We start from the raw sequence: 26,921 nt of genomic DNA on the forward strand, positions 1-26,921 counted from the left end.
CATTTTGTATGTCTGTAGCAGAATGTATAAAGAAGTTGTCTGGCTTGTAGTTGTGGAGTCTGGAAAGCCTGGTGTCAGGAGGCCAAGTGTGGCAGGAGAGGTGGTGCGTGAGGGGTCAGGATTGGGCTGTAGATAGTGACATTGACCCATGGCACACCCCTAAGGAGGCTGCCTTCTGTTTTGAAGTCGGCTGGTATCGTGTTCTTTAGGCCCCTGCACTGAGCCTGCATCTGTGTGGAGGGTTGGGGCTGAGGACACTCAAGAAGCAAGGGTCAGCTCTGGGTGAGTTTCCTGTTACCCAGGCCTGGGGTTTGTCTTGCTCCCTGAATTCCACCCCTGCCCTTCCCAGCAGCTGTGTAGAGCAGCTTGCAGACCTTGGCTCAGGATAGGCAGCACTCTCTTCTTACTCTGTCTCTGTCTCAGAGGCTCTGTAGCTCTCTCAGCAGTATATGGATGACCAATAATGTGTCTCCCTATCTAATCTTAGATCAAGAGCATGGCGAAAGGGAAAGGTCTATGTTTATCTGACTCAGAATGCTGTGTGGACTGATGGATCCGTGCTATGAGTTGGTCAATCAAATGGCCCTCTCCCTCCAGATTCCCAGCACAAACTAGGCATCCAGCCTGGAGATGCTCAGATGCAGCCTTTAGGACTTTGGGGATAAGAGGGACTTTGGCTGTAGGTCCCTGTGCATGTTGACCACTCACGATGTGTTTCCTTATAGCTGGAGATGGAGTTGAAGATGTTGAGGACCCAGACCAGCTCAGCCGAAGCCAGCTTCCCGTTCTGCAAAGAGGAGGTGGATGCACTCAGGTATGGCTTCCTCTCTCCACCTCTGGCCACCTCACATGTCACCCCTAAAAGCAGAGGCAGAGCCCACCTGAGTCCCTGCCTTCTTACCTTCCTAAGGCTTTTTCTATTGCATTGTCTGCTGAGACCCTTTCTAGTGTCCCAGGCCATCACTGACAGATGGTCCTTCAGCCATCTCCATGCTCAAGAGGAGCAGACACTCCTGTCAGGGTGTACATAGGACCTGCCTTCCTGCCAGCAATATGGGTTACCAGGCCTAGCTCCTCAAGGGGCACAGGGCCATCAGTGGACTGAAGGGTGCAGATAAGCATCTCTCAGAGACTGCCTCAGGGAAAGATGAACAACCTTCTCAAGCTTTGAGGAGACTGCAGCAAACCTTTGGTGCATATTTAAAGACAACTTATTGCTTTTGGTGTGTGTGTGTGTGTGTGTGTGTATGTGTGTGTGTGTGTCCATATGCTTATTCATATAAATGCATGCACATGTTATGGGGTAACAAATGTTTGTTTTCTTAGTTCTTGAGATAGGGTGTCTCACTCAGCCTTGAGCTCTCCAGTCATCTAGCCTGGCTAGCAGCGAGCTCCAGGGATCTTCTAGGCTCTGCCTCTCCAGCATGAGGGACTCTGGGCACATGTCTGCACGTGGAGCTTTTTCCATAGGGGAGCCCAGCTCTGAACTGCCTTCAGGTTCTCCCCTGACCTGCACTGGCCCTGCCATTCTAGCTTCTGTCTGAAGCAGCTGTGGGATGACTGTCACCACTGCCCTGGCATTTTGTCAGAGGCAGCAGAAGGAATGTAGTATTGGCCACTCCCTTCTAATTTGCATCCAGGACTTGACACCCTGGGGTCTGTTTCTAGCAAGTGTGATGTGGGCCTAGGGAACAAGAGAGCCCTGTAACATCGAGTGGCCTTTGATGAAATGACACAGAGCTTGAGGGAAGAGAAGCAGTCTTCTCTGACTGGGCTTTTGGTGTCCCAGAGACTGTACGGAAGTCCTGCCTCTATGAAATTGACCTTGGCTCTGGTAGGCTCTTCCAGCGTGTGTCTCTTGTTGGGTAATGGCTGGGGAGTGACTTCCTGCTTCATAGGGTTGTTGAGGTCAAAGCAAAGAAGGCTTCTTGGCACTCCCCCACCCCCAAGTGCCCAGTGAATAGCACTGAGGGTCTTTATGGGCTGGAGGTTCCTTCTCACTGCCTGAGCACTTCTCACACAGACCCAGGCCTGGGAAGTAGCTCTGTGGGGACACCAGGCACGGAGCTGTTTGTTTGTGTTTGTCCCAGCGTGGTGTATGCTGTGCACTGTCAGGGCAGAGCCGAGTGGATAATTGACTGGCCAGGAGAGCCACATACTCTGTCTTCATCAGCTCATAGCTTAATGGGGATATTATTCACATGGACTTGTGGCTGTTTAATTATGGGTGGTATTGTGAGAGCTGGCATCTGGAGATAGGGTCCCTGGGACATGCATCTGGGTGCCAAAGGGGAGGCTGGTGCTGTGGCTGGCTGGGTTATTGGAGAATTAGTGTGGTCCTGGTGAGTGTCAGTATTTTTATCCCATGAGTAGTGGGAAGCCATTAGGCATTTTAAAGCAGAAAAGCGACATGATCTGATTTGTAGCATTAGGCATCAGGCACTGCTGGCTGCCTAGGCCAGGCAGAGGGACTTGGCAAGGCCACACAGCCATGACCTGGCTAAGTGTGGGAAGCATTCTTTGTGAGACTCAGCCAAGCTGGAGAGGCTGCTCCTTGGCAGACATACCAAACACCTCCCACTGATACTCCACAGTATCTACTTCGTGATAAAGCATGCACTCGTGTATGGGGGCAGGTGTGTGTGTGTGTGTGTGTGTGTGTGTGTGTGTGTGTGTGTAAAAGACCTGGAAGTATATTCCATGCAGGCTCTGGGTCCCTGAAGCCAAGGAGAGCAGATTCAGGGCAGCCCTCATTTGCATCTGATTGGGAGGTACTGGCAAGAGGTGCTATCTCAAGGGCTGGGTGGCCTGCAGTCAGTGTTCTACAGGGTCCTTAGGGTCACAAAGTTAGCCCTGTGTACCCAGCTTCATGTCAGCTGGTAGGCAGAGGACTTGGATTTGGGCACAGGCAAGTGCAAGTTTGCAGAGCTGGCTAGCACATGGTCCCTGGTGCAGCTCATCTCATGTCACAGGCACTGTGTGTCTGAGGACCTGGCCTCCTGCAGCCTTTTATGTGGTTGGTGTAAGTGTGGACCAGAGTGTGTCACGTTTCTTGGGGAGAGAGGCTGGCACACTTCAGTTTTGATGATGTTTGCGTTTTAAAAAGGGGCTTTGCTGTTAACGTCTTCCACACTAAGATCAAAGCCTCCTGCCTTCTTTGGAGGGCACAGCTGTGAGGGAGGTGCCTTTGTAGCTGATAAGAACCAGGCCACTGAGTTCGGAGGGGCTGCAGCCCCCGATGCCTGCTGGTGCTTTGACTTTCCAGCAGAGGGCAAGGGTGGGAGTCCAGGTTGCTCCTGTGCATGTGTGGCTGAGAAGGCCAGGTGAGCAGGGCTCCTGTGCAGTGAACTGCAATGCAGCCCATGCCTTGGGCAAATGGCGTATGCTGGGCCAAACATGAAGGTGTTTAGCGTAGCTCCTTCCCTCCTTGAGCCTGGCATGGGTCTCCTGAGGCCTGCTTCCCACAGGGCCATCTTCTCCCATCTCTCTGCCTTTGTCCTAATTTGATATTTATTGCTGAGCTAAAATGCCATGAGCACAGAAACAGCTTGGGGAGGAAAGGGTTTATTTGGCTTACATGTCCCAATCATGAAGAAATCACTGAAGAAAGCCAAGGAGGAGCTCAAAGCAGGAGCCGAGAGCAGGAGCTGAAGCAGAGACCATGGAGGAATGCTGCTTCCTGGCTCAGCCCCCGTGGCTTGCTCAGCCTGCCTTCTTGGACCTCCCGGCGCTGTCTGCTCAGTGGTGACACTGCCCACATTAGGAAAATACTCCGCTGACTTGCCTACAGGCCAATCTGATGGAGGCAGTTCCACCAAACCAAACAAAAAGCCAGCAACCAGCACAGCCCTTCTTGTTGCCACCAGCTTGTGTGGTCCCATTTGTGCTGCTCTCTAACCCTTCACCTGTGTCATACATTGTATCACTGTGCCTCAGTTTCCCACAGTTTGGTCAGTGGCCTTGCCATTGTTATCTTGAGCAAGGGGAATGTGCTACGCATTGCATCTTGTTTTGCTGGGATACCAAACTGGGACCCATCGTGTCACCTTCTGGCTCAAGGGTATTTCTAGGCGCAGCCCTTCTAAAACTTCCACCGAGGAGCTTAGAGCCATGTTGCTGCCCCAGCTGTCCTTGTAAGGGACACTGGCAGTGTGAGCTCTGAAGTCTCACTTTCCACTAGCTGGGCAAGGGTGAGGACCCTTATTGAGGATGCCCCCTTGGAACAAGATCCTTTGATCCCTTTCCTGAGTCTGAAGTGACTTCCTGCTGGTCCTTCATGTAACTCCTGAGGAGGGCCACTTCTGAAGTGGTTGACTCAGAAGAAGAGAGTTGACATGAGAGCCCTGCCTCAGGTCAGCTTGCCCTTCACTCGAGACCATTCCTATAATACAGCCAGCCAGCGGATGCAGAAGACAGGGCAAGGTAGGCACTGCTGTCTGGGGCATTGTGCAGATGAGGTGTGGGCTGCAGCCATGTGTATTTGCATAGAACTATTGGGTCATAGGATTGGGAAGTAAAGAACTTCCTATACCAGCATGAGGACCTGAGTTTGATCCCCGAGACCCATATTTGTTTGTTTTATAAAGTTAGGTATTATGGCTTATGTAATCCTATCCCTGGGGAGGTGGACAGATGGAACCCTGGAACTATCTGGCTCAGCCTATCTAGCTGGTGAGCTCCATGTTCAGTGGGAGATCAGATCTCAAAAGTTTGCATCAAGGGGTTAACCTGCTGTTAACCTCTGGCTCCATAGGCACACATAGTAGTTGCACAGATGCCATATGCTATGTGAATTGTACACACCTGTGGCATTGGACCATCCTGCCGTGAAGCCAGGCTGGGGAGCACCAGTGCAAAGCGAAGCTGAGGGCCCCTGGCCTGGAACAAATCTGGGCTCGTTACTTTCCACCGTCAGACAGGAGCTCTGAGAGATCCTAAGTATCTGTGGGCTTAGCAGCTGGGTAGACTGTGGGCTTGCATGTCTGGGCCAGACCCTGTTAGTCATACTTGACAGCGTCTCCATTCCCAGCCATGCTCACTGCCTGCTGAGCCCCAGCCTGAGCGGCATTCCTAGGCTCAGGGGCTGAGGGGTACTATGACAGGGACATAGAATATGTCGGCCTTTCTTGGGGCGGGGGAGCAGGAACTCTGTGACTGCTCTATCTGGGTCACCCTCTCTAGGACACTTTTTGTTTGGGCAGCTTGTCACTTGTCATTGTATCTTCACAAGGGGAGCTTGTCTGGACCTTGACTAGTATGACATCTCTGGTCACTGGGCAACCCCTCTCCTCCTGGGCTTTCTTCCTGTACCTGCAGTCCTGTATACTCATGGCAGACCGAGGGAGCAGAGGTAGAGGCAGGTGGCCTAGTACCAGTAGACACAAACAGAAACACCAAAAATTGGGCCACAGAGAGGAAGGGGTAGCCTAACGTAGGTGGCTTTCTGAGTGAGATCTCTTGGAAGGGATCATGTGTCCCTAACACCTGTTAGCATCCGCCTCTGTCCCACCAGAGCAAGGCCACAAGTGCTGGTGCCTGCTCTGCCGAGAGGAGAGATTGGAGGCTGGTGCCAACTGGATGCTGTGGGGAGCCATGCTCACAGCCACCAGTGTCAGGTTCTTCTGTGCCATGATGGAGTGTGCTCTCATCCCATGCTGCTGCCTGTACTAAGTGGAAGAACCCTGGGATGCAGAAAGTGGATCAGCCAGGCCTGTTGATAGATACTCACTACTCCCTGTACTGGGTAGGATGAGCAGACATTCAACCAGTCATCGCCGTCCGTCAGAGTCCAGTCTGTGCTTGTGGAGCTCTTTGTCCCATGCCCTTAGAATGCACAAGGAAGGGTCCCCATTATTGGCCATGCCTTTGGTCATAAATCAAACCCTAATAAAACCATAAGGACCCGAGTTCAAATCTCTAGCACCCAGGTAAACAGGCTGCACATGTGCCTGCCTGTAACTCCAGTGGCATAGGATCTGAGACAAGAGGACTGCTGGGGTGTACTAGCCATTAGCCCGGCTTGGGGCTCAGGGAGGGCCCTTGTCTCAAGAGAGTAGGTCGAGAATGGTAGAGCAGACGCTTGATGCCCTTCTCGGGCTTCCACATGTGTTGCATGCATGTTTACATGATCATATACATGTACATATGTGTGTGTGTGTTATACACACACACACACATTTAAGGTGCATAGAGACCATGTCATCTGGCCACACCAAACTTAGATGTCGGTAACAGAACACAAGAGGAAAAGCTGTACCCATGTGGAAATTAATAGCATGGTTCTGAACTGCCTGCGGACCACACGGGAAGTGGAAGAGAGGAGGAACAAGTGAACGCTAATGAAAACACGCTCATCAGATCAGATCCAGGGAGAGAGGAGAACCCGCGGCGCCCAGTGTTCCAGCTGACAGAGCAGAGGCCCTGGCCCTGCCACCAGGAGGACACGGCAAGCAAAGGAGCCCGGGGTGAGAAGGAAGGAGGAGGTAATGAACTTGAAAAAAGGAACACAATTGAGAAAAATGCAGAAGCAAAAAGCTGTTTTTCTGGGGGAAAAATCTATAAAATTGACAAACTGCCAACAAAAGTGAAACGTACTCCGAGAAGCAAACGAGCGGTCTCAGGCACGACACAGGGACACTGCTGTGGAGAGCCTGTGGCCTCTGAAGGATGGCACGGACAGGAACACCAGCTTGCCACTAGCAGGTCTAGTCAGCCCTCCCACCCAAAATTACCCTCAGCATGGTGCCCCACCTATAATCTCAGACTGCGGAAGTAGAGTCAGATAGATCAGAGTTCAGTCATCCTGGGCTACATGATGAGTTTAAAGCCAGCCTGAGCTACGTGAGACTCTGTCCTCAAAGGTACAGACAAACACCCAAACCAAGATGTATGCGAGGTTGATGAGCACTTTAAATGTGAGTCACAATTAAAATGCTCCAAAGAAAGAAGGTTCCAGGCCTATCGGGTTGGTTCCCTTGGGGTCTCTGCTCACCAGCCAAAGCCTAATGAGTACCCGCCTGACTCACCGGTCTTCCACAAGACAGAGGGCATCTACAAAGTACAGCCAAAGGAGCCTGGTGCTCATGGGATGGGGCTGTGGCATGACACATGATGGCCGACCCTGCAGAGTCAAATGTTCTGGAACAGACGCTGTTGCTGAAGCTGTTGCCATTTATTCGGAGAGCTGAGCTAACAGGAAGAAGCTGTGACTGCATTTCCTTAAGTGTACAAAGTTTCTGGAAGACCTTCCCCCATCCTGCTTCTAGAGCCCCTGCGGGAGCTCTGTGCTGCCAGAGCCGGTAAGGTCAGTAACTGTCAGGTATCGGCTGTCACTCCTCCTCCCCCACTCCATCCATCGGCTTCCAACTTCTAAAGGAGTTTTTGATGCTGTCCCTTTTATTTTCTGTGGTCAGGCTTCAGAGGAATGAGACTGCCTTTATTCTCAACTGCAGTGGCGTTCTGAGAGATTGCTCCTAAGTGCTGAGTTCTCATGGCCGTCTTTATCAGTCCCTGTGCTTGTCTGTATGTGGGCTTTTCTCATGGCCGTCTTTATCAGTCCCTGTGCTTGTCTATATGTGGGCTTTTGTTATTGCTGCTGTTTCTTTTCTAACGTAAAGTTTACTATATAGCTCAGGCTAGCCTCGACCCCTTATTCTTTTACCTTGGCCTCCTATATGCTGGGATTAAAGGCATGAAGTGTGTACTACCAGGCCCAGCATGTACTACTGTACTACCATGTTTTTTCTGTTGTTGTTTTGTAAGTAAAACACACATACAAACCAAAAAAAAAAAGAAAAAAAAAAAAAAGAAAGAAAGAAGAAACTAAGGAAAACAAAGAGAAGCATGCTGTTCATACTGCCAGCTAACTGTCTTTGTGTTGCGTGTGAGCTTCCTGCATCCCGGGGCCTTTGCAGCCTCTGTTGGTTTTGTATCACTGGACATGGAACTTGGCTCCCACCTCCATGAGTGTGCTCCTGCTTGTGCTAGTGAGCTCGTGTGTGAGGGCCTGTGGGCACAGGGTCAGGTGTGCATGTCTATGTTCCAGCATCAATCTCATTTAACATTCTTCAGAAGCTACTGATCCTGGTGCTGAGTCCTGGCCTGGAGCTCACCAAGCAGATAGGTGGGCCAGAGAGCGCCCAGGATCCTCCTGTTGCCACTCAGCCCTTATAAACATGGGCTCTGGGGGTCAAACTCAGGTTCTCCTGCCTTTAGGCCAGGGGGTCAAACTCAGGTTCTCCTGCCTTTAGGCCAGGGGGTCAAACTCAGGTTCTCCTGCCTTTAGGCCAGCACTTGACCTTTGTGTGCTGTGCAGGCTTTGGCTGGCCGTAAGCAGGCCGTGGCTGTGGTCATTTAACTAAAGGCTTCCTGAGCTCTGGTCCACTTGGGTGGACTCTGCCTGTGATCTCTTAGCATTGGCATCTTCCACTCAGCACAGCACCCAGGGGCATCTCTTTAAAGGAAGGTTTCACCCCATGGCTGAGTCTGGAGGCAGGAGGTGCATCTTCCCAGCTGGCTCTTCTTTTTCTGTCTGCTTTACCTGCAGATAGTCTCAGCATTAAGCTCACCTGTCCCTGAACACAAGCAGCTGCCTGTTTTCTTATTTTGTAATTATGTATAAATGTGTGTGTGTGTGTGTGTGTGTGTGTGTGTGTGTGTGTGTGTGTTTGCACAGGCATGTGCATGTGCATGTAAATGCAGATACCTGGGAAACCCAGAAGAGGGTGCCAGAGACCGTGGAGCTAGCGTTATCGACAGTTATTGGCTAGCCTAGTACGTGGAGTGGATGGTGGATCTTCTGTAAGAGTAGCAAGTGTTTGTAACTGAGCCATTGAGTGCTCCAGCCCCAGCTGTCCACATGCACATGGGTTTTCTTTCCTTTTTCTTAACTTTTTTTAATTTTTTTTTTATTATTTTTGGATTTGGTTTTTTCAAGACAGGGTTTCTCTGTATAGCCCTGGCTGTCCTGGAACTCACTCTGTAGACCAGGCTGACCTCGAACTCAGAGATCCGCCTGCCTCTGCCTCCCAGAGTGCTGGGATTACAGGCGTGCGCCCCCACCACCTGGCTTTTCTTTCCTTTTTAAATTTTATTTTATTTTTTGGCAATGCTCTGTACATCTTAGGGGATCATCTCACTCTGTCTTGTGTAAATTTGTCCCCAAAGTTTTTTCCTCTCTCTGATGTTGTAATAGATGAAGTACACAAGAGAGTGTGCACATGGTAATTTGTACAGTGCTGCTTTGCTGGGTTTGTACATCAACAGGGCATCTGTGAAGAAGAATAGTTTGCTGTTCTTACAATTTGGAAGCTTTTATTCCATTGTCTTGTCTAATTGCTTTGGCAGTTTAGTCAGATGAAAGCAGTCAGAGCAGGCATTGTCTCAATATTTTAAAAAAATGACTTGATTAATTTGTGTGTGTGTGTGTGTGTGTGTGTGTGTGTGTGTGCGCGCGCTCGCAATCTCCCTGGTATAAATGTGGAGGCCAGAGGATGACGCTTAGGAAAGCCTTCTGTCATGTGCTGGAACCCAGGTCGTCAGGCTTGGTGGCCACACCTTAATCCTGAAGACATTTTGCAGCTGTCCTCCCTGCTTTTGTTTTCTGTTCATGTGCATTGGTATTTCATGTGTCTGTGTGAGGGGCTCAGATCCCCTGGAACTGGAGTTACGGACAGTTGTGAGTCGCCATGTGGGTGCTGGGAATTGAACCCAGGTCCCCCGTAAGAGCAACTGGTGCTCTTAACCACGGAGCCATCTCTCTGGCCTTAAATTTTTCTTTCTTTTCTTTCTTTCTTTCTCTCTTTCTTTCTTTTTTTTTTTTTTATCCCTGGCTTTTTTTTTGGTTTTGTTTGTTTTGTTTTGTCTTTGTTTCAGAAATGACATGGCCACTTCCCTCTGTGTTCAAGGTGACAGAGTTTGGTGAGGGGATTTTCCTGGGTCAACTGAGAGTGGAGTAGGAGGGCTTCTTGTCCTTGGCTCCTTAGAGGGTCTCCCAGCACAGTTTTAGGCTGTGAGATGCCGTGGACTCCTGCCGTTTCCAACCCCCGTGCCACAGCAAGGGAAGCTTTCAGGGAAGAGCTGGTATGTGGCTGGGGGGCCATACCTGTCCCCCATGTTTACATTGTTAGGCTTGTCCCTGGGTTTGCTGGTCTAATAACTAATTACATAGTTATTTCTTTTAAAAAATAATGTTAGATTTTATTTCATATATTAATTTCATTTTAATTTTAGGTTTTCAGTTTTGTCATTTGAACCCGTGACGTCATGTGTGTTAAGCTAGCATGCTGCAGAGCTATCTTCCCAGTATTCATATCTTCTATGAATACTTTTTACATTTTGGGACAGGATCCCACAAACTGCTCCTTAAGCCCACGAGTGCCCTTAACTCTTGATCCTGCTGCCCCAGTCTCCACGCAGCTAGGTTGGCAGACCTGTGCCACCAGGCCAGATTCTGGAAGTGTCTTTGCCTCCATTCAGTGTCTGCCCGCTGCTGGTTTCAGAGAGGGCGGCTTCCTCTTCCCTTTCTCTGCAAAGTTGGGGACACTGTGTGATCCTATGCATGTTTGCTGTGCTCGCTGGCCCTGCCTGCTCTTGTTTGGGAGACCCTGACTTCTCTTTTGATCCTCCCATTGATCTCAGGTTTATCTGCTTCTTTGGGGGTCACCTTGGAAGGTGGCATCAATAGGAGTCTGCCTGTATCATCTTGGCTACTCAGATGTGTGCTTAGTTGTCTGTAGCACCCTTTTGTGACCTTTGTCCTGTGGTGCCCTCTCACATCTTCCAGGTTCATGGTGAGCTCTTCTCTCTGGTTGGTTTTGCTTGGGAGCTTCCTCTACAATCTTTCACACAACGCAACCCTCATGGTCTTCAGCGTGCTGTCAGCTGTCAGCTTAAGCTGCTCTCCCTCCCTGCTTTTCTTTTGGGCTCAATTGTGACATCTTTGATGTGACATCCTCCCTGTTGTGTTTGGAGTCCTCTGTTTCCTCTTGGTGTTTGTCTCTGATGTCTCCTAATCTCCCTTTTGAGTTCTTTTTTGTCCCAGGAGTTACTCCACATTGTAGTTTCTTAAGTTTTTGTTTTACAGGTGTGTGGTTGAGTGTGTGTATGTGTGAGGCAGGTCAGCTCAGGCGCCAGTCCTCACAGAGCCTAACACCTGCCACTTGAGGCCACATCTCTCAGTGCACGGCGCTCACCAATTGGTTCTCAGCCTTCCTGATACTGTGACACTTGAGCTGACATAAAATTATTTTCGTTGCTACTTTGTAACTGTAATTTTGTTACCATTATAATTCCTAATGTAAGCATCTGTGCGGTCTTAGGTGACCCCTGTGAAAGAGTTGTTTGACACACCCCTCACCACACCTATTGGGCTGCTAGCATTTATATACCCTCTGAGAAGTCCCTGGAATTCCAAATGTCACACAATCACAGAATCTATCTGCAGCTGGCAAAATCATGCCCCTGCCAGAGCAGGAGGCAAATCATAGTCAGCTAATGTGGACAATCTGAAGCAGCTCTCTATCCCTACACCTGGGATTAAAATGAAAACATAGTCTTATAATATTTCTGTGGTTTTTTTTTTTTTAAGAAACTAAAATTCCACAATCTTCATGCTTTCAAAGTGGTTACTTACCCACAAAGCCATCTATCTCCCTAACAGGACTGCTGTCCCTCTGCCATTGGTCTCTAACTTCATTTATGCCAGGCATTCTACTAAATGAATATACTAAGTCTTGTTTTGTGGCCATGCATTAGGGTCTGTTCTGGAGTGTTCGATGTCCTATTTTAAGCCAGCCAAGGCTACACAGCAAGATCCTAGCTCATAAACGGTGTTTGAACTCCCGGCTCCCTCTACCTCCATTTCAGGACGGCTGGATCACAGGTGCATACTCATCATGCTCAGCCTTTTCTCTATTCTTAAAGTGGAAGCCTGGGTTATTATGCTCTAGATAACATTGAATACTATACATTTTGTCTCTGAGCCTGGCTTTCTTGGATACACTATGTCCAGTTCAACAAGTTTCCTGATTTCCTTTACTTTCTTTGAGCAGTTTATGTAGTATGTGTTGATGCATTTCCAGGTGGCCAGAGCTTTGTTCTTGGCTTGTTTTGGTTTCTGCTTTAGTCCTGAAGTACTCTCTGGACACTTCCTTTCCTTTTAGCCCCTGTAGCTGTCTGGCTCCTGGACTACACAGAGTTTACGACCTTCTCCATTTTATGGTCTGGGATCAGCACAACATGAGGAACTGTATTAAAAGGTTGCAGCATTAGGAAGGTTTGAGAACCACAGCTCTAAAGACTCTTGAGGATGTTTTTCTATTTGCAGTTTCCCTTCTAGCCTGTGGTTACCCTCCAGGGTGGACCAGGGGGCCTGAGACACAGATTCCTTACCTGCTTCTAACCAAGCTTCAGGGTCAGCCAGGACCCCTTCCTCACACCTGAGCAAGTGCTACGCACTGCTGCCCCCCCACCCCCGCCCTGGAATTACCTATGGCTATGACCTTCATGTGTGTTGGACTGTAGTGGCACCTGGTTATGTCATGGTCTCCTTGCAGGTTGAAGGTGGAGGAGCTGGAGGGTGAGCGGAGTCGTCTGGAACAGGAAAAGCAGGCGCTGGAGATGCAGATGGAGAGACTGACCCTGCAGGTAGGTTTGGGTGCCAGAGAGATGTTCCCAGCACAGACAGCACTCTTTCCAGCTCCTATGACGGAAACCCGGGCTTCCTCCTACACAACCAGTCTCACCTGGCTGAGAGCCACTGCTTGGTTCTGCAGTGCCATGGGTTTGTGCCACTCCGGCTCTCTGTGCCACGGTCTGTGCCACTGCTAGGGTTCTGCAGAGCCACAGGTCTGTGCCACTCCGGCTCTCTGCAGGGCCTGCTTCATGCCCTTGGTTCTTACGCTTCTCAGCACGGACCTCGTCCTCTCTTCTCTCTGGTGCTGTCCCCTATCACTGCCGTTTCCCTGTGGCCCTGACCTCTGGTGTCTCCATTGGACTGGTTCTTTTCTTTTTAGTTTTCCTCCTCCTGATCACACTGCTCATGGCAAGAAGCCCACGGATTAGAGATTGCCCGGCTTCTAGACAGGCCATTGATTTTTACCTTGGCACCTATTAGAGGCAATCAAATCGTGTCCCCATTACCAATCTTGGTGATGGGAGAGGTGACAACTTTGATGAAGTGAGGTGTTCTGAACCTCGGCTGTACTCATGCCCAGCCCTAGGACCTGTCATCCTGTTCTGTTCTAATTGGGCCACTGTCCTGGGCCGAGGGCTGCTGGAGGGTGACTCAAGGCTACCTGGCTGCAGAACTGTCAGGATGGGGTGATAAATGGATTTCAGCGCAGCTCGCAGGGACTTCAAGGACAACACAACTAGAGGAGGTGCCAGTATTGTGTGCCCCGTGTCGGTGACACAGGAATGGGATTTGTAGGATCTCCTTCCCACAGGACCACAAGTGTGTGTGCTGGCACTGTTCAGCCCTGCAGCTAGTCTGCCCCTGCTCTGTGCTGCTGTGTGGAACACTGTGCAGGCAGGCACTGAGTGCACACATACTGGAACCACGCTCATAGCGTGCCTGGAAACAGCATGGCGGATGAGTCTGTGGCCCTGGAGAGCAATGTCCATGCCAACTGATAGTTGGGAACCCAGGGATGGTATGTCTAGTTGACATGGAGGCCTGAGGTGGGGGAGAGGCAGCTGTAGAAATTTCTAGACAGCCCCATAGCCCCTACCACCTCTGTAGGCTGTGCTTATATTTCAGGAAGGGGGCTTACCAGTGCCAGCCTGGGGAAAGCGGTTCCTCAGACTGCTCCACGAGGCCTAACTCTCCACTGCTGTCCTCCAGCCTCGCTTTGCTCTCAGAGCTGGAGGCTAGAGCAGGACTCCCTGACTCCTGTTGCATCTCAAACCACCTTCTCCCCTAGCCAGTACTGCTGATCCTCAACTGGACTCCCCAGCTGGGCATATCAGGAAGTCCAGGTGATGGCCAGAACGTCGGCTTTGCACCTCCGTCCTGTATCTTTCACACTAAAGGTCTTTCCAGGCAAGGTTGTGCCCATGGTTTTATTAGTAAATACAAACCATTTACTCAAACTATTTGATCCTGGGAGTTTGGCCCAGTTCCCTCTACATACCAACCTGTGCCCTCTGCATCCCCCTATACCTTGTCAGTCAAACTTGTGGGTGGGCCAACATGGCAGTTGTCTGTGTCTTGGATAATTGAGTCTCCTTCCTAGGTCACTGGCCTCAGCTCAAGGGCCCCATGCTAACTGCAAGTCTGTGGCTGCCAGCCTGGGTCTGTTCTGTATCTCCTAGCTGTTGTCATATCTGGGCAGGGAGGATTTTAACACCCAGGACTGAACTGGTTTTGCAAGGGGGCGTTAGTCACCTACAGTAAGGAACAGTTCTTGTCTAACCTCAGGGTCGGAGCTGGCTCCTCACAGCTGTCCTTTCAGTGTGTGCAGGAGCACCTGTGTGAGCAGCCTCTATGTAACACTGAATGGCAAAGTAGCTGCAGGGCCTTCTGAGCTCATGGGGACAGAAGCTGGGACATACGAGACTGGCCCTGAGGGAAAGGCAAACAGGCCTGGGTTTGGCTCAGTAGTGGGCCAGGCGGAGTTTCCTGGGTCAGAAGGTGGCTTGGACACATGAAAAGAGAAAGGCTACCCACTCCTCCGCACACTTTGGGTGGGCTGGGCGTGTTGATTTCCCATCTGAGCTGCTGTCCATTCTTTATAAGGCTGGTTGATGAGGACTCTTGAGGGAATTCTGTGCTAGGTCCTGTCTCTCCCCCATCCCCCACTATTCCCCAGCTGCTTGCAAGGCCTTGTTAGATGCTCTGTTACTCCTTTTTCATCAAGGTTAAAGCCCTCATTCCCATTCAGTGTTGGTCTTGAACCTGGGCCCCTCTGGCACTGGGGAGGAAACACCCATCCTGGGGCTTCTCTTTACAGCCCAGCCATAGCGTTTGACGTCAGCCCCTTTGAGACCCAGCCTCCTCTGCAGCTCTAATGGGGCTGCTTGGACTGGGACCTTGTAGTCTCCAGCCTTGTGGTCTAGCCTTGTGGTCTAGCCTTTGGGCTTCCTCAAGCCTTTCGCATGTGCTCAGTATGCAGGCGGCCTCCTGCGCTCGCGCTCCCGCCTCACTCTTCCCTCTAGAGAAGAAGAGTGGCTTCAAGTTGGCGCTTCAAGGAAGATTGATTAAAATCAGCTGCGGTTCATCTTAATTGGGAACATATGCTCAGAGAGGGAGCTCGACTAGTTAGGAGTTTTTGTAATTAGTTCACAGCTGGTTGGCGAGGAAGCAAAACTCCGGTGACCACTTAGAGCTGGGTGTGTGGGCGTTCTTGGGGGCTCAGCGGATGGGTCATCACAGTGGCTGCATGCAGACTTGCCAAGCTGACGCCATCCTTCCTCCGTCTCCTGGGTCATTGGCTGTTTGTACATTGACCAGAGTGACCTGTGTGCACTGGTAGCTAAGGAGCAGCAAACTGGTACTAGGGGCTACTTGCCTAATGGACTCACATGCCAACTGGCTGGGTAGACAGCAAACTTATGACTCACAGACAGCTCTGGCAAAGCCTCTGGGAGGCTAGACACAGTGGTGCAGGCCTCGCGTCTCAACACTGTAGTGGCTATTCCGAGTTTCAGAACCTGGACTACGTAATGAGCTCCTGTGTGGAAGATGTGGGGGCAGGTATCTACAGGAAGACCTTACTTAGAGATGAGGACACGAAGGCCGGCACAGAGGCAGATGCAGGGATTGTTGGTCTCTGTCCTTAGGTACCATGTGTTTTCCCTAAGAGCAAGGACAGATCCCCCACGTTCCTCATAGCCTCTCATAAACGCCTCAATATATGTGCTTCTGATGAGCTAGGTCACGATACTGTGTAGGGTCACCAAGGAGAGGCCTGTCAGGGGCTTTGCCTATCCTGAGGTGCAGAGGAGCCTGTCCAGGGCAGGGCATATCCCTGCATGGTGACAAGTGAGGTTCCTCCATGTGAATCATGAAGTGCTGAGCCAGCCCTGAGACTTGCTAATGCCTCCTGGGTCCCACATCATAGGCTGAGGGCGGGCCTCCATGGACGCGGGCCTACTGCTTTTCCCCTGTGTTTTAACTGCAAGCATTTTCAAGATAGAGAAGTTGAAAGAATTTTACAGTGAATGCCCACTTAGCCACCACCTACATCCTGTCGGGAACAGCACACTTGTGGCTGTGTGACATTCCTATCCATCCCTCTGCCATCCATTAGTCCGTTTTATTCTTTTGATGCATTTGAAACTAAATTGCAGACATCTGTACACTTCCTCTAAGCACTCGAGCATGCATGTAATTAAGCGAATTCATCTCTGGAATCTGATGCCCACCCCCCACTCCCACCCCCGTCCACAATATCGCCTCATCATGGTGCGGAGCTCCTCCCTCCAGCAGTGAGGCTATGCCAGTGGACCCCAGGGCCAGGCCTCTGAGCTGGCACATTCCTCACACAGTCAGGGGAGGCTAGGCTGGTGTCCGTACCACCTTACAGTCCTAAAGCGCTGCTCAGAACAGAGCTCAGACGGCTGCCCAGTGACATTTAAAATCAGTATATCTTTTTTGGAAATGGAGTGGGCAGAAAATTGCTGGGTTTCCTGCGAGCGGAAAGCTTGCTGAGCCTGTAGACGTCCCTACTCCTGTCTGCGTCACAAGCAGCACTGCAGTTAGGGTGCCCAGCCTTACCTCTTCCTGTGCCCACACCTGCCGCACACATTTCTACAATGTCAGGGTGTCACCATGAGACACCTATGTCAGACAAGGCCCTAAGATAATGGGAAAACCCCAGTATTGCCTGGATCCTTAAGCTCCAGGCTGTGCCAGCACAAGTCTCTGGTGGCCCTCAGCCCTTACCTGAGTGCTGAGAGATGCTCTCTGTGTGAAGGTCATGGGTCATGGGAGGCAGAAGCGTACCACAGAGCGAGAAGTAGCATACCAGTGTTCAGACATCAGAACCGAGACCTGGGCCGTCCTCTAGGAGCATCCCAGACAATCCCTGCCCACTGTAAGTCCTCAGCCCAGTTCTTTTCCAAAGACTTGACATGTCTGAGGCCCACAAAGCACCACCCTTCTCTGTGTCATGCAGTAGCACCTAGGCTGTGAGGACCGAGCCAGACATCCCTCTTGCCACTCATGGGCTCGGACTCATTTGCTCTGCCTAACCCAGCTATGGCTAGCACTCCTGGCCTGCTCAGCCGTGGTCAGCACCCTCCTCTCCAGATATTCAGAGACTGTGTTGATCCCCAACACAGTCTGATTGATCCAACACAGACGTTTGATCCCCAACCCCTGCCCCAAGACCTGTGCAGCATCCTGTGGGCAACAGCCATAGCTCTCCTGCAGACTTGGAATCCTGACTGTAAGCACAGGAATAGGGTGAGGTGAGGCTCAGTGTTGTCACATGCCTGTTCCTACACCAGCATGCTGGCTGATGGCTCTTAGTATGAGAACCTCCTATGTCTCTCTGGGACAGCTCTGGTTTTCTCTTGTGTCTTGCTGTATGCACTGTCCTGTGTGGGAACTCCTTGTGGACCTTTACTACCTTCACCAGTCTTTCCTATTTTCTCCCTTCCCTTTTCTTCTTTGCAGTGTTCAGATTGTATCCAGAGCCTAGGTAAGTGCTCTACTGCTGAGCCATACCCCAGTCCCTCACAGGGAGATTCTAGGCAAATGCTCTGCTATCAAACTATATCCCCAACCTTCTTTTTCCTTTTTATTGTGAGACAGGTTCTCACTGTGTTACCCAGGTTGGCCTGAAAACCTGCTTTGTAGGCCAGGCAGGCCTTGAAGGACTTGTGATCTTCCTGTCTCGGACCCCATGTAGCTGGGATACCAGGCCTGTACCTCACAGCCTACCATGCCTTAGTATCTTGCACAAGACAAGCGTATGTCCCTCCTAACTCTACCTTGTACCAGGGCTGGGAGCTGGCCTTGACAGAGTGGCCTCCAAGCCCCGCCTTGAGGAATGTCTGTGAGGTAAGATGCACAGTAGAGGACAGAGCACAGACCCAGAGGGGAGTACAGGCAGCTCGTGTTTACTAACGCCGGCCGCTGAAAACAAGCTTGCTGATAGGCATTAGTGTGCTGAATTTCCACTGGCTGATTTCTTTTGATTGTTTTTGAGCAACTGATGCACCCTCCATACTAAGCCCCTCCTCCTACAGAGCTTAGTCCCTTGGACCTACAGGCCCTCCAGCACCAGCTGCTTCTCCTTGCTGGAGCACTGAACTTGCTGGAACACGACCTTCCAATGAATCCAGCATCCTTATATTCCACAGGTCCCAACTTGGACCTTTAGACCCCCAACTGCTGCCTCAGCACCCTGGCTTGCAGTTAGCAGTTGGTCAGGAGGCAGGTTCTCCGACAGCCACACATGTGCCCAGTGGTTCCATCCCGCAGTAGCTTTGTGCCTTCCTAGCTTCTTCCCATTGGCATCTCTACCGAAGCCTGCACAGCAGCACGCATGACCCAGAAGCCAGCTACAGTGGCAATCTTCCTGTCTTGATACATCTACAGTTTTGGTGATCTCACTTTTACATGACAAGTTAAAGAGAAAGGGGAAAAAATAGAAAAGACTGGTGAAGATGGTAAACACCCACACAGAACTGCTCATACGTGCAGTGTGCACAGCAAGACAAAAGACAAAACCAAAGCTGTTCCACAGGGACACAAAGGAGATCCCGAGACTAAGAGACCTCTGCCTGCATGCTGGTGCAAGGGGGCGGGCGTGTAGACAGCAGTCTCCTTGAGGTTCTTGGGAAGGATTTAACTGAGAACATTAGAAGTCTAATGGTTGTTGCTGTCCTCCTCCTCTTCCTCCTCCTCCTCCTCCTCCTCCTCCTCCTCCTTTCTGTTCCTCTTCTTCCTCCTCTTCTTCATCCTCCATTTTTCTCCATGCTATTCAGAAATAGAACTCAGCCTTGTACATGATAAGGGATCTACTACTGAACCACACCACCAGTCCCTCACTGTGGTCTAGACAGGCGCTGTACCACTGAGCCACACCCCTAGTCTCTGGTTGGTTGATTCTAGTCAGGTGCTTTCCAACATTCCAACGTCCCAGCACTATAGAAACCTGTGACTAATAATTTTTGGTGAATTGTCATTCTCTCACATACTCATCTACAGCAAGGTACACTGAGAGGTGAGCATAGCAGCACCAAACGGAGACTCTCCAGGCCAACTGTCTCCATGCGGAGCTGAATGAATGGAACAGCTGTCAAGGACTGGGAGAACTACAGAGAAGAAGCAGTGCTCTATAGGGTGTGGCATAGCTGGCACTATTCAGCATCCTTTTTACCATCTGTGCCCAACACAGATGGGCTAGGTTGGTCCAGGTGGCCGGCCCTTCTTGCTGTGACAGCCTTACAGTATTCTCTGTTCAAATGAAGCACTCTCAGCCATCACGTATAGTGTTGGCAGATATAACACTGGCCCTGCCATTATGGCCAAGACTCTAGTTTCTAGGGGAAATGTCTTGAGAGGCTTCATGACGCTTGCTGTGGATGCCATGGCCATTGGAAAGACCCCTCTGGAGCCTTTGAACTCAGCCGTCAGCAGTCAGAAGTGGAAGGATAATGAGTTCAAGGCCATCCTAGGCTATATGAAGAGCTCTGTTTTAGGGAAACCAAAATAATCTGAAAGCACCTTGGTTTAATCCTGGTCTGTCAAGTTTAGAAGGTTCCGAGGCAGGGCATGGGAGGCGTATTCATTCACTGGGCTCACATGGAGTGCTCGTGTTCATGGGTAGATAAGTAAATAGATAAGCCCTGGTCTTCCTTTATCGTGGAATATTATTCACCCCAGAATGAAATCCTAACACCTGCTGCAGTATAGTTACACTGAAGACATGGTCCATGCTGTCGGATTCCCTTGAATATCAGATTCCTAGAAATGCAAAGTGGAAAAATGGGAGCCATGCTGAGGTGGGGGCAGGGAGTTAGTATTTAATGCCACTTTCAGCTGGGGAAGATGGGCATTCTGGATGGATGGCAGTCATGGCTGTACTGCATTGGATGTGCACACGGAGGCATGGTTCAGTGGGATATTGCACAGTTAAAAAAATCGAAAGGAACTGGTGATATGGCTTAGTTCATAGAGCACTCAGCATACGGGAAGCCTGAGCTTGCTTCCCAGCACCACACAAACTGGGCATGGTGGTGCACGTTTTAATCCTAGCACTTGAGTTATGGAGGAAGAGGCCATCATCATCAAAAGGTTCAGGATCATTTTCCTGGCTTACATAGCGATGTCAAGGACAGACAGACAGATGCATACATCACACACACACACACACACACACACACACACACACACACAGAATCATCTTTGTCTGATAGAGACCCAGGGGCAGGATGGAAGCCCCTGCCATGCACATCAATGTGCTAGAGGTGCTAGCTCTCAGGCCCCACCCCACAGACTCCTGCTCAGCCCTCATTGACCCGTGACCATCATCTCTTAATTGACCCTTCTACTGCTGGCTCATGTCTCTGGAGCCTCCTTCCAGCTGTCACCAAGCACCAGGCATGGGGGTTGGGCAGCATCCAGTTACTGTACAGTGAGGAGGTTGTGAGAACAGGCACTACTTGCTTTCCAGAGTTCCTTCCACAGTTGCTGGGAATGACAGTCTAAGCTATGGCCTGGTAGACACAAAAAGGATACCTGTTCCTCCTCCAAGAACAGTCTCCACTCCATGTCCACACCCTTACTGGCTGCGAGGCCATTGGCATCCTCAGTGCTGCATGTCACAAGGCTGAGATTGGGGTCCTGAGGACAGCCCAGCTCCTAGCTGATAGAGCTGGGCCTGCAGTTGAGCTCAACTGGTCCCCTATGTTGGCTCTCAACACAAGCACACCCATGCATCAGCTCCGGAGCCTCCGCCTCCTAGACCTACCTGGTTCCTCATTTGGTTTGTTGAGAGCGTTGTATTGCAAGACAGATGGAGAAAGGAGGGAGAGAGCATTGGCCCAGGATCTGGAGACCTGTCCTGACAAGCCTCTGGCTTCTGCAGTGGCCAGCTATCTCAGCTTGTGTGCAGCCTACATAGCCCCAGCCCTGCCCAGCGCTGTCCTGTCCATTTGTTGGAAGGCACACAGCACTGCACATCCCCAGGTGGTCACTCTCCCAAACTGCTGCCATCATCCCAGGGGCTCACTTTGGCTTTGCCAGCTGAGAGGTTTTTGGGGGATGGGGCTGGGGAAGAGGTAGTTCTGAGTCTCTCTGAAGCAAACTGGATCAGACAGTTTCTTGCTGCGAGAGTAAGGATGAAAGAGGGAATGGTGACCCATAGGTCCTCCAGGTGACAGCGGGCCTTGGGACACAAGTGCTTAAAACCCATGGCTCCTTCTGTTTGCTGCCGGCACCACTTCTCCTGATCCTGCTCTGACGGACGTGGGCTGATGGCTATCATCTCTTTGCTCCTGGTAGCTCCTGGTAATTGTCTCAGTTTGATGGGTATTCCTCAGTTCTTAGGGGTGTTTCGAGGAAATCTCAGATCCATGGACCATTGAGAGATTCCCACCTGGGCATGTCTAACATGGGGCTGGGGGCAGGGTCAAATAGACAGGTCTTAGTCTCAGCACTTTAGCTTTAGGGATGAAAATGGACAGGTGGACAGGCAGGCAGACTTTAGGATCTGCTTAGAGTACAGGGATGAACCTAAAGGCATTGGATTGGTTGACCCCTTTGGCTTTTGACCCCATGAACCACCTAGGTGACAGCTGCCTCCCTGCAAAGCTGTTGCAAAGAACATGCTCACATCTGCCTACCTTCTTGTCCTTCTTAAGGACTTAGAGTCAGTCAGTGATACCCAGGGCCCTGAGACAGCTGACGCCTGTAGAGGAAGCAGCGCAGTAGGCTCGTTTCAGAGCACTGAGGTTATGCTTGGAACTGTAGATCACTGACTTCCAGGCCAGGGCTGGCCTTTCCAGGAGGCCCAAACAGAGCAGCTGAAGAGAGGACCCTAGGCATCCTGACGTGACCACCAGCCTTCTGCCCTTCTGTTTGAGTGCTGGCCTGTGCACCCCCTTTCTCTCAGATCTACATGGTTAGACATTGACAAATTGGTGTTGCCCAAGTCTTGTACTGGGAGCCTGAAGGGCATCCCTGGGCAATTCATTGAGCCTGGGAGAACCTGCCCCAAGGGCTTCCTGTCCCAGCTTACCAACCCCCCCCCCCCCCCGCACCTCCCCCCCCACACCTCTCCCCCCCCCCCACACACACACACCAGTTCTCTGATATGTTGCTGGCTGAGCTCACAGCCCAGGGTCTAAAGGATGAAATACAGAAGAAGCTGAGGTCTGGCGTGGGCAGTTCTCTGGGCTATCCCCTGCACGGGGGTTGCTACCATGGAAGCCACCAGCCCTTCCTTGGCTAAGCAAGGCTTACCGTAGTTCTCTTGGACTGTATTCTAAAGCCCAGCAGTGCAGCCTGTCATCTGTGCTGTGTTAACACATCCTGTCCTGTTTTGTGATCTACCTTAGTCACCAGAAACCAGGTAACTGAGGGTGTAGTGAAAACAGCCCTGAGCTATGCTGTTCCCCTAACCCATTGCTGGAGCTGCTGGGGCAGGTCAGAAGTGTGGTCCAGCCTGGCCTCCTGAATAAGCAGGTTCCACAGACTGTGTGGGACAAGGGAAGGCACTCAGTGACCAACCACCCTGTGGCCCTCACTTGTGGCCTCTGCTACTCCCTTGGTCCGCCTCCACCTACCACTCCCTTTGCCCACCACTCCCAGACCCAGCAGCCCAGACAACGGAAGCCTCACTTTCACTATGGAGCTGTGAAGCTCAGCTGGGAGAGGTATTGATTTAGTTTTGAGTTGAGTGACTTATAAATATGCATGAGGATCGGCGGTTATTTAACTGTGCTTTTTAATTCTCCTCGCGTTGCTGCCTCTTTCCAGCAGGGTCTCTTGGTATTCGAGTCAGGTACCCAGTGGCAGGCGGCCTTGGCTCTCAGCTTGCTGCCTGGACCTTTCCTGGGGCAGCTGGACCCAGAGGAGTGAGGTTAGGGGCAGCTGCTCTCCAGTGGGGACATAGTTGAGAGATCTGGTTCTGTTGTAAGGTCAGGAGCCAGGGGTTGCTTTCCTCTGGACTTTAGTTTTTATTATTTATTTATTTAGTCTGTTTATATGAATATGCATGTACCATAGCACACGTGTGTGGACAACCTGTGACAATCACTTCTCAACTTCTATCATGTGGGTCCTAGGAATTGAACTCAGTTTGTCAGTACTGACAAGTACCTGTTTTCTTTACCTACTGAGCCATCTCACAGGCTATTTTTTTTATTTTTGGTGTGTGTGTGTGTGTGCGTGTGTGTGTTATACTGTTTACCTTATGTGTACCATGTGGGTACTTAGAGGTGCCATGTTGGATGCCCTGCAACTGGAGTTATAGGTAGTTGTGAGACATCTGGTGCAAATGCTGGGAAGTGAATGTGTATCCTTTCGAAGAGCAATAAGCACTCTTCACCCCCAGTCCATCTCTCTAGCTCAGAAGGGTTCTTAAAGACCAGATTCACAGGCCTGGGGAGATAGTTCAGTGGTTAAGACCCAAGTTCATATCCCCAGCAGCCATATAGAATTCCAGGTATGGCACATATAACCTCAGCAATGGAGGGTAGAGACAAGTGAAGCCCACGAGCTTAGTACTAACTAAAACAGTGAGCTTCCAGTTCATTGAAAAGACTCTGTTTCAAGGTAGTAAAACTAAGAACAGTAGAGGAATGACCGCACTCCAGCTCCATGTCCTACTCTGGCTTCCATATGTACCTGCACACTTGATTATATGCTATACACTGCACATACCCATACACATACAAAACCAAATTCACCATGTTCCCCTCACAGAGGGAAACTGAGGTCTGGGGGTTCAGAGGGCCTGTGGAAGGCCACTCACACACCAGGGAAGAACACATTATATGAACCAAATACACCAAATACTGGCCCACACAGCCATGTGTCTGCTGATGGCTCTCTGGATGGAGAGCAGTGGCTGGTCACCTCAACTTACATAGATAGAAGGTCACAGAGTGGGCAGAGGAGCCACCTGCCCTTCAGGGAGTCTGCACTGTGCCCTGGAGGAGTCCCATGCACAGACCTGCCAGTACCACTATCCATAGATGTGGGCAGGGGCCACAGAACGTCCCAGTGCTGACACCTTCCTGCCTCACACTGTCAGCTCCCGTATGCCCACCATCATTAGCAGAAAACATCAGCTCACTCGCTCAGCAAGTGAGATGTTTTTGTTTAGTCAATGATTGCATCGTGGCTTCAAAGGAAGGTTCCAGAATTTTCCTTTTGAGATTCTTGTCAGTGCCTCCAGTTTCCTCAGCTGCGAATCAAACAAGGCAACAAAATTTAGCAGCAGATTACAGCCATTCTCCCCTTTCTTCCTCAAAGCTGTCATCCTGTGGCAGACTCAGCGAAGTTGCTCGCTTGCTCCCATCTGTTCATCGCACACGCTCACCAGCCCCCTGGACAGTCTTCTTCACATTGTCACTGACATCCCTGGGTCTGAAACAGGTAGCCCACGTGCCTGGAAACCAAGCAGACCCAAACCAGTGCTGAGGCAGGATCTGGTGCTGTAGACATGAACCTGGCACTTTTGGCTGCCTGACCCCTCAAGTGCTCAAACGTGCCCAGGCACAGAAGCAGGCATGTGAGGCACTATCTCCTGGGCAGGTGGATTGGCACATTTAGAAGGATCTGACCTGCTTCCCTGGCCTTTGGCAGCCCCTCGGGGTCTGCCCAGCCTCCCTCCAGTGTTTGTTATACAGTTCTTGGCTGACCCTTCCTTGCAGCATGGTTCTCAGCCAGTCTGGTGCAGGTAGCACTGATAGCTCTCTGTGGACATGGATGACACCCACACAGCTTGCCTCCTGCACCATGGAGCCTCTGACCTCCGCCACTCATGTTCCTTCCCAGTCCAAGCTCTGAACCTGCTTCTCTCAGCCCTGCTGTAGGACTTGAGCACAGAAACCTAGGTGGGTGCTGGGTGCACACATGGCTGTGGACTCAGATGATGCCTAGGCACCGCCTTCTCCCTTTAGGTACTATCTACAGATGGCTGCTCCTTCATCTGCAACCCTTGTGCCCCCTGGTGATTTTGTAGGGAAGAGAGTTCTTAAATGGGGGTCACTTCCATCTGCAGCAATGGCCCCATATCTACTCAGGAGCAGAGATGTTGTGTCTGTTACAGGAGGGAGTCCAGGCTGTTTCTCTGGACCTCTTGGTTCTTTATGCTTCAGTTGGTGATCTGATTTCTAAGCGTGTGAAATACATTCTGGCCCGAGAAATGTTCTATTTGTTAAGCATTCATCCGGTAGACTCTGTGCCATACCAGACACACTGTCAGTGCCAGAAGCACTGTGAAGAACAAGACAGACGGCCCTGTCCTCACGGAGCTGACCTCTGGTAGGGGACAGCTAATAAAACAAGCGTTTAAGATGACAAAGTGTGTTATAAGGTGCAGGTGCTGTGGAGAGGGGACGGCAGGGGTAGTGATGGGCTGTCACTTGTCGTCTGTCAGTTCCTGGCTGGGCACTGATGCTTTGCTGTTGGCTTCATGCTCTACGGAGTGAGACTGAGACAGTGGCCTGCCTGGAGCTCCTCACAGGAGGAGGAGGGCAGGAGAGGCTCTGGCTGGTGCCTCTTTCCTCCCTAGGATCTCTCTCCCCTTCCCTCCCTCCCTCTGTGTGTATATGGATGTGTCTGCCTGTTTTTTGAAACAGGGTCTCACTTGTAGCCTAGGCTGTCCTAGGCCTCACTATATAGACTAGGCTGGTCTCAAACTCCTAGAGATCTTCCTGCTTCTTCCTCCTGAGTTCTGGGACAAAAAGCGTGTACCACCACACCCAGCTCTCCCCAGAAGTCTCATGGTGTCTTCTGTGTTGTATGCTCAATATGGGGCTATGAGAGCTGTCCCAGGACCCAGTTATTCCTCACCTCAGCTTGAGATCTCCCAGACCCAGCCTGTCAGCCTGTATAGCACCCAAACTAAGGGTTTTAGTTGTGGTTTTTAAAGTCTTTAAAAGGAAAAATCAGGAATATCTTAGGCTACATAAAAATTCCTATGTTTGGGTGAGCATGGTTTCATTGGCACACGTGATGCTCTTCCCTGCCAGTTCCCACGCCTATAGTCTGTGGCTGCTTTCTCACCAAGCTGTGCAGTGGGCACTGGGACAGGCGGGTAGCCGTGAAGAGCTGGCTGGCTCCACAGGCAGGGGCAGGCTGGGCTCTGATCCCTTACCCAGCTCCCAGGGCTGGGCCTGGGCAGGGAAGCCGAGATGCTTGTCCAGCCCCAGGGCTGTCACAGCGGGTGTGGGTGATGGATTTCACATGCTTGGTTATCTCCCCGACTGGTGAAATTGCATGGAATAACAGACTGTTGAAATTGCACAAGTAACAGTCTCAACCCTGAAAGCCAGGGAATCAGCTAGCGTTCTGGGAGCCTCTTCATCCCCAGGGCTTTACAAGGTTCTCAGGAAAGCTCTGAAGAGCCTGCCAGGCCTGCTCCCCCTCCCTCACTCTTCCTAGTTCTGGCTGATGGCCTCCTTCCCCCTCCTTCTGATGAAAATATACTCAGAATATGGCCTGGGAAGCCAAGTTTGCAAGCCCTACTGCTTCCTGTGGGTAGCTCTGGCACTCTCTGTTCCCCATCTCCCCCCATCCTACCCCATCCCACCCTGGGGGCTGGGGGGAGGGGATTGCAGGCTGGCAGTTTGTTTGTGTGAGGATCTGGCTGTCTGCTGCTCCTCTTTAGCCCTCAGAAGCATGTCTGGAGGGGCGGCTAAAGGCTGACAGACTATGGCCTGAGTGAGGTATTCCAGGTAAAGATCATACTGCCCTTTGGCACTACGGAGGGGCAGTGGCCTATAGCAGCTTAGCT

At 51.0% G+C, this 26,921-nt stretch overlaps 1 protein-coding gene across 2 annotated transcripts in view; it reads left to right on the forward strand.

The window, feature by feature from the left end:
* Positions 1 to 26,921, forward strand: part of Mad1l1 (mitotic arrest deficient 1 like 1) — a 310,585-nt gene that overhangs the window by 202,040 nt on the left and 81,624 nt on the right. For both annotated transcript variants that reach the window (XM_052167792.1, XM_052167793.1), the window contains 2 exons: positions 726 to 814; positions 12,555 to 12,645. In XM_052167792.1, the coding sequence (XP_052023752.1) occupies positions 726 to 814; positions 12,555 to 12,645 (180 nt within the window). The remainder of the gene's footprint in view (positions 1 to 725; positions 815 to 12,554; positions 12,646 to 26,921) is intronic.

This window comes from Apodemus sylvaticus, chromosome 22 (genome assembly GCF_947179515.1).
Source record: "Apodemus sylvaticus chromosome 22, mApoSyl1.1, whole genome shotgun sequence".
Taxonomy (NCBI): Eukaryota; Metazoa; Chordata; class Mammalia; order Rodentia; family Muridae; genus Apodemus; species Apodemus sylvaticus.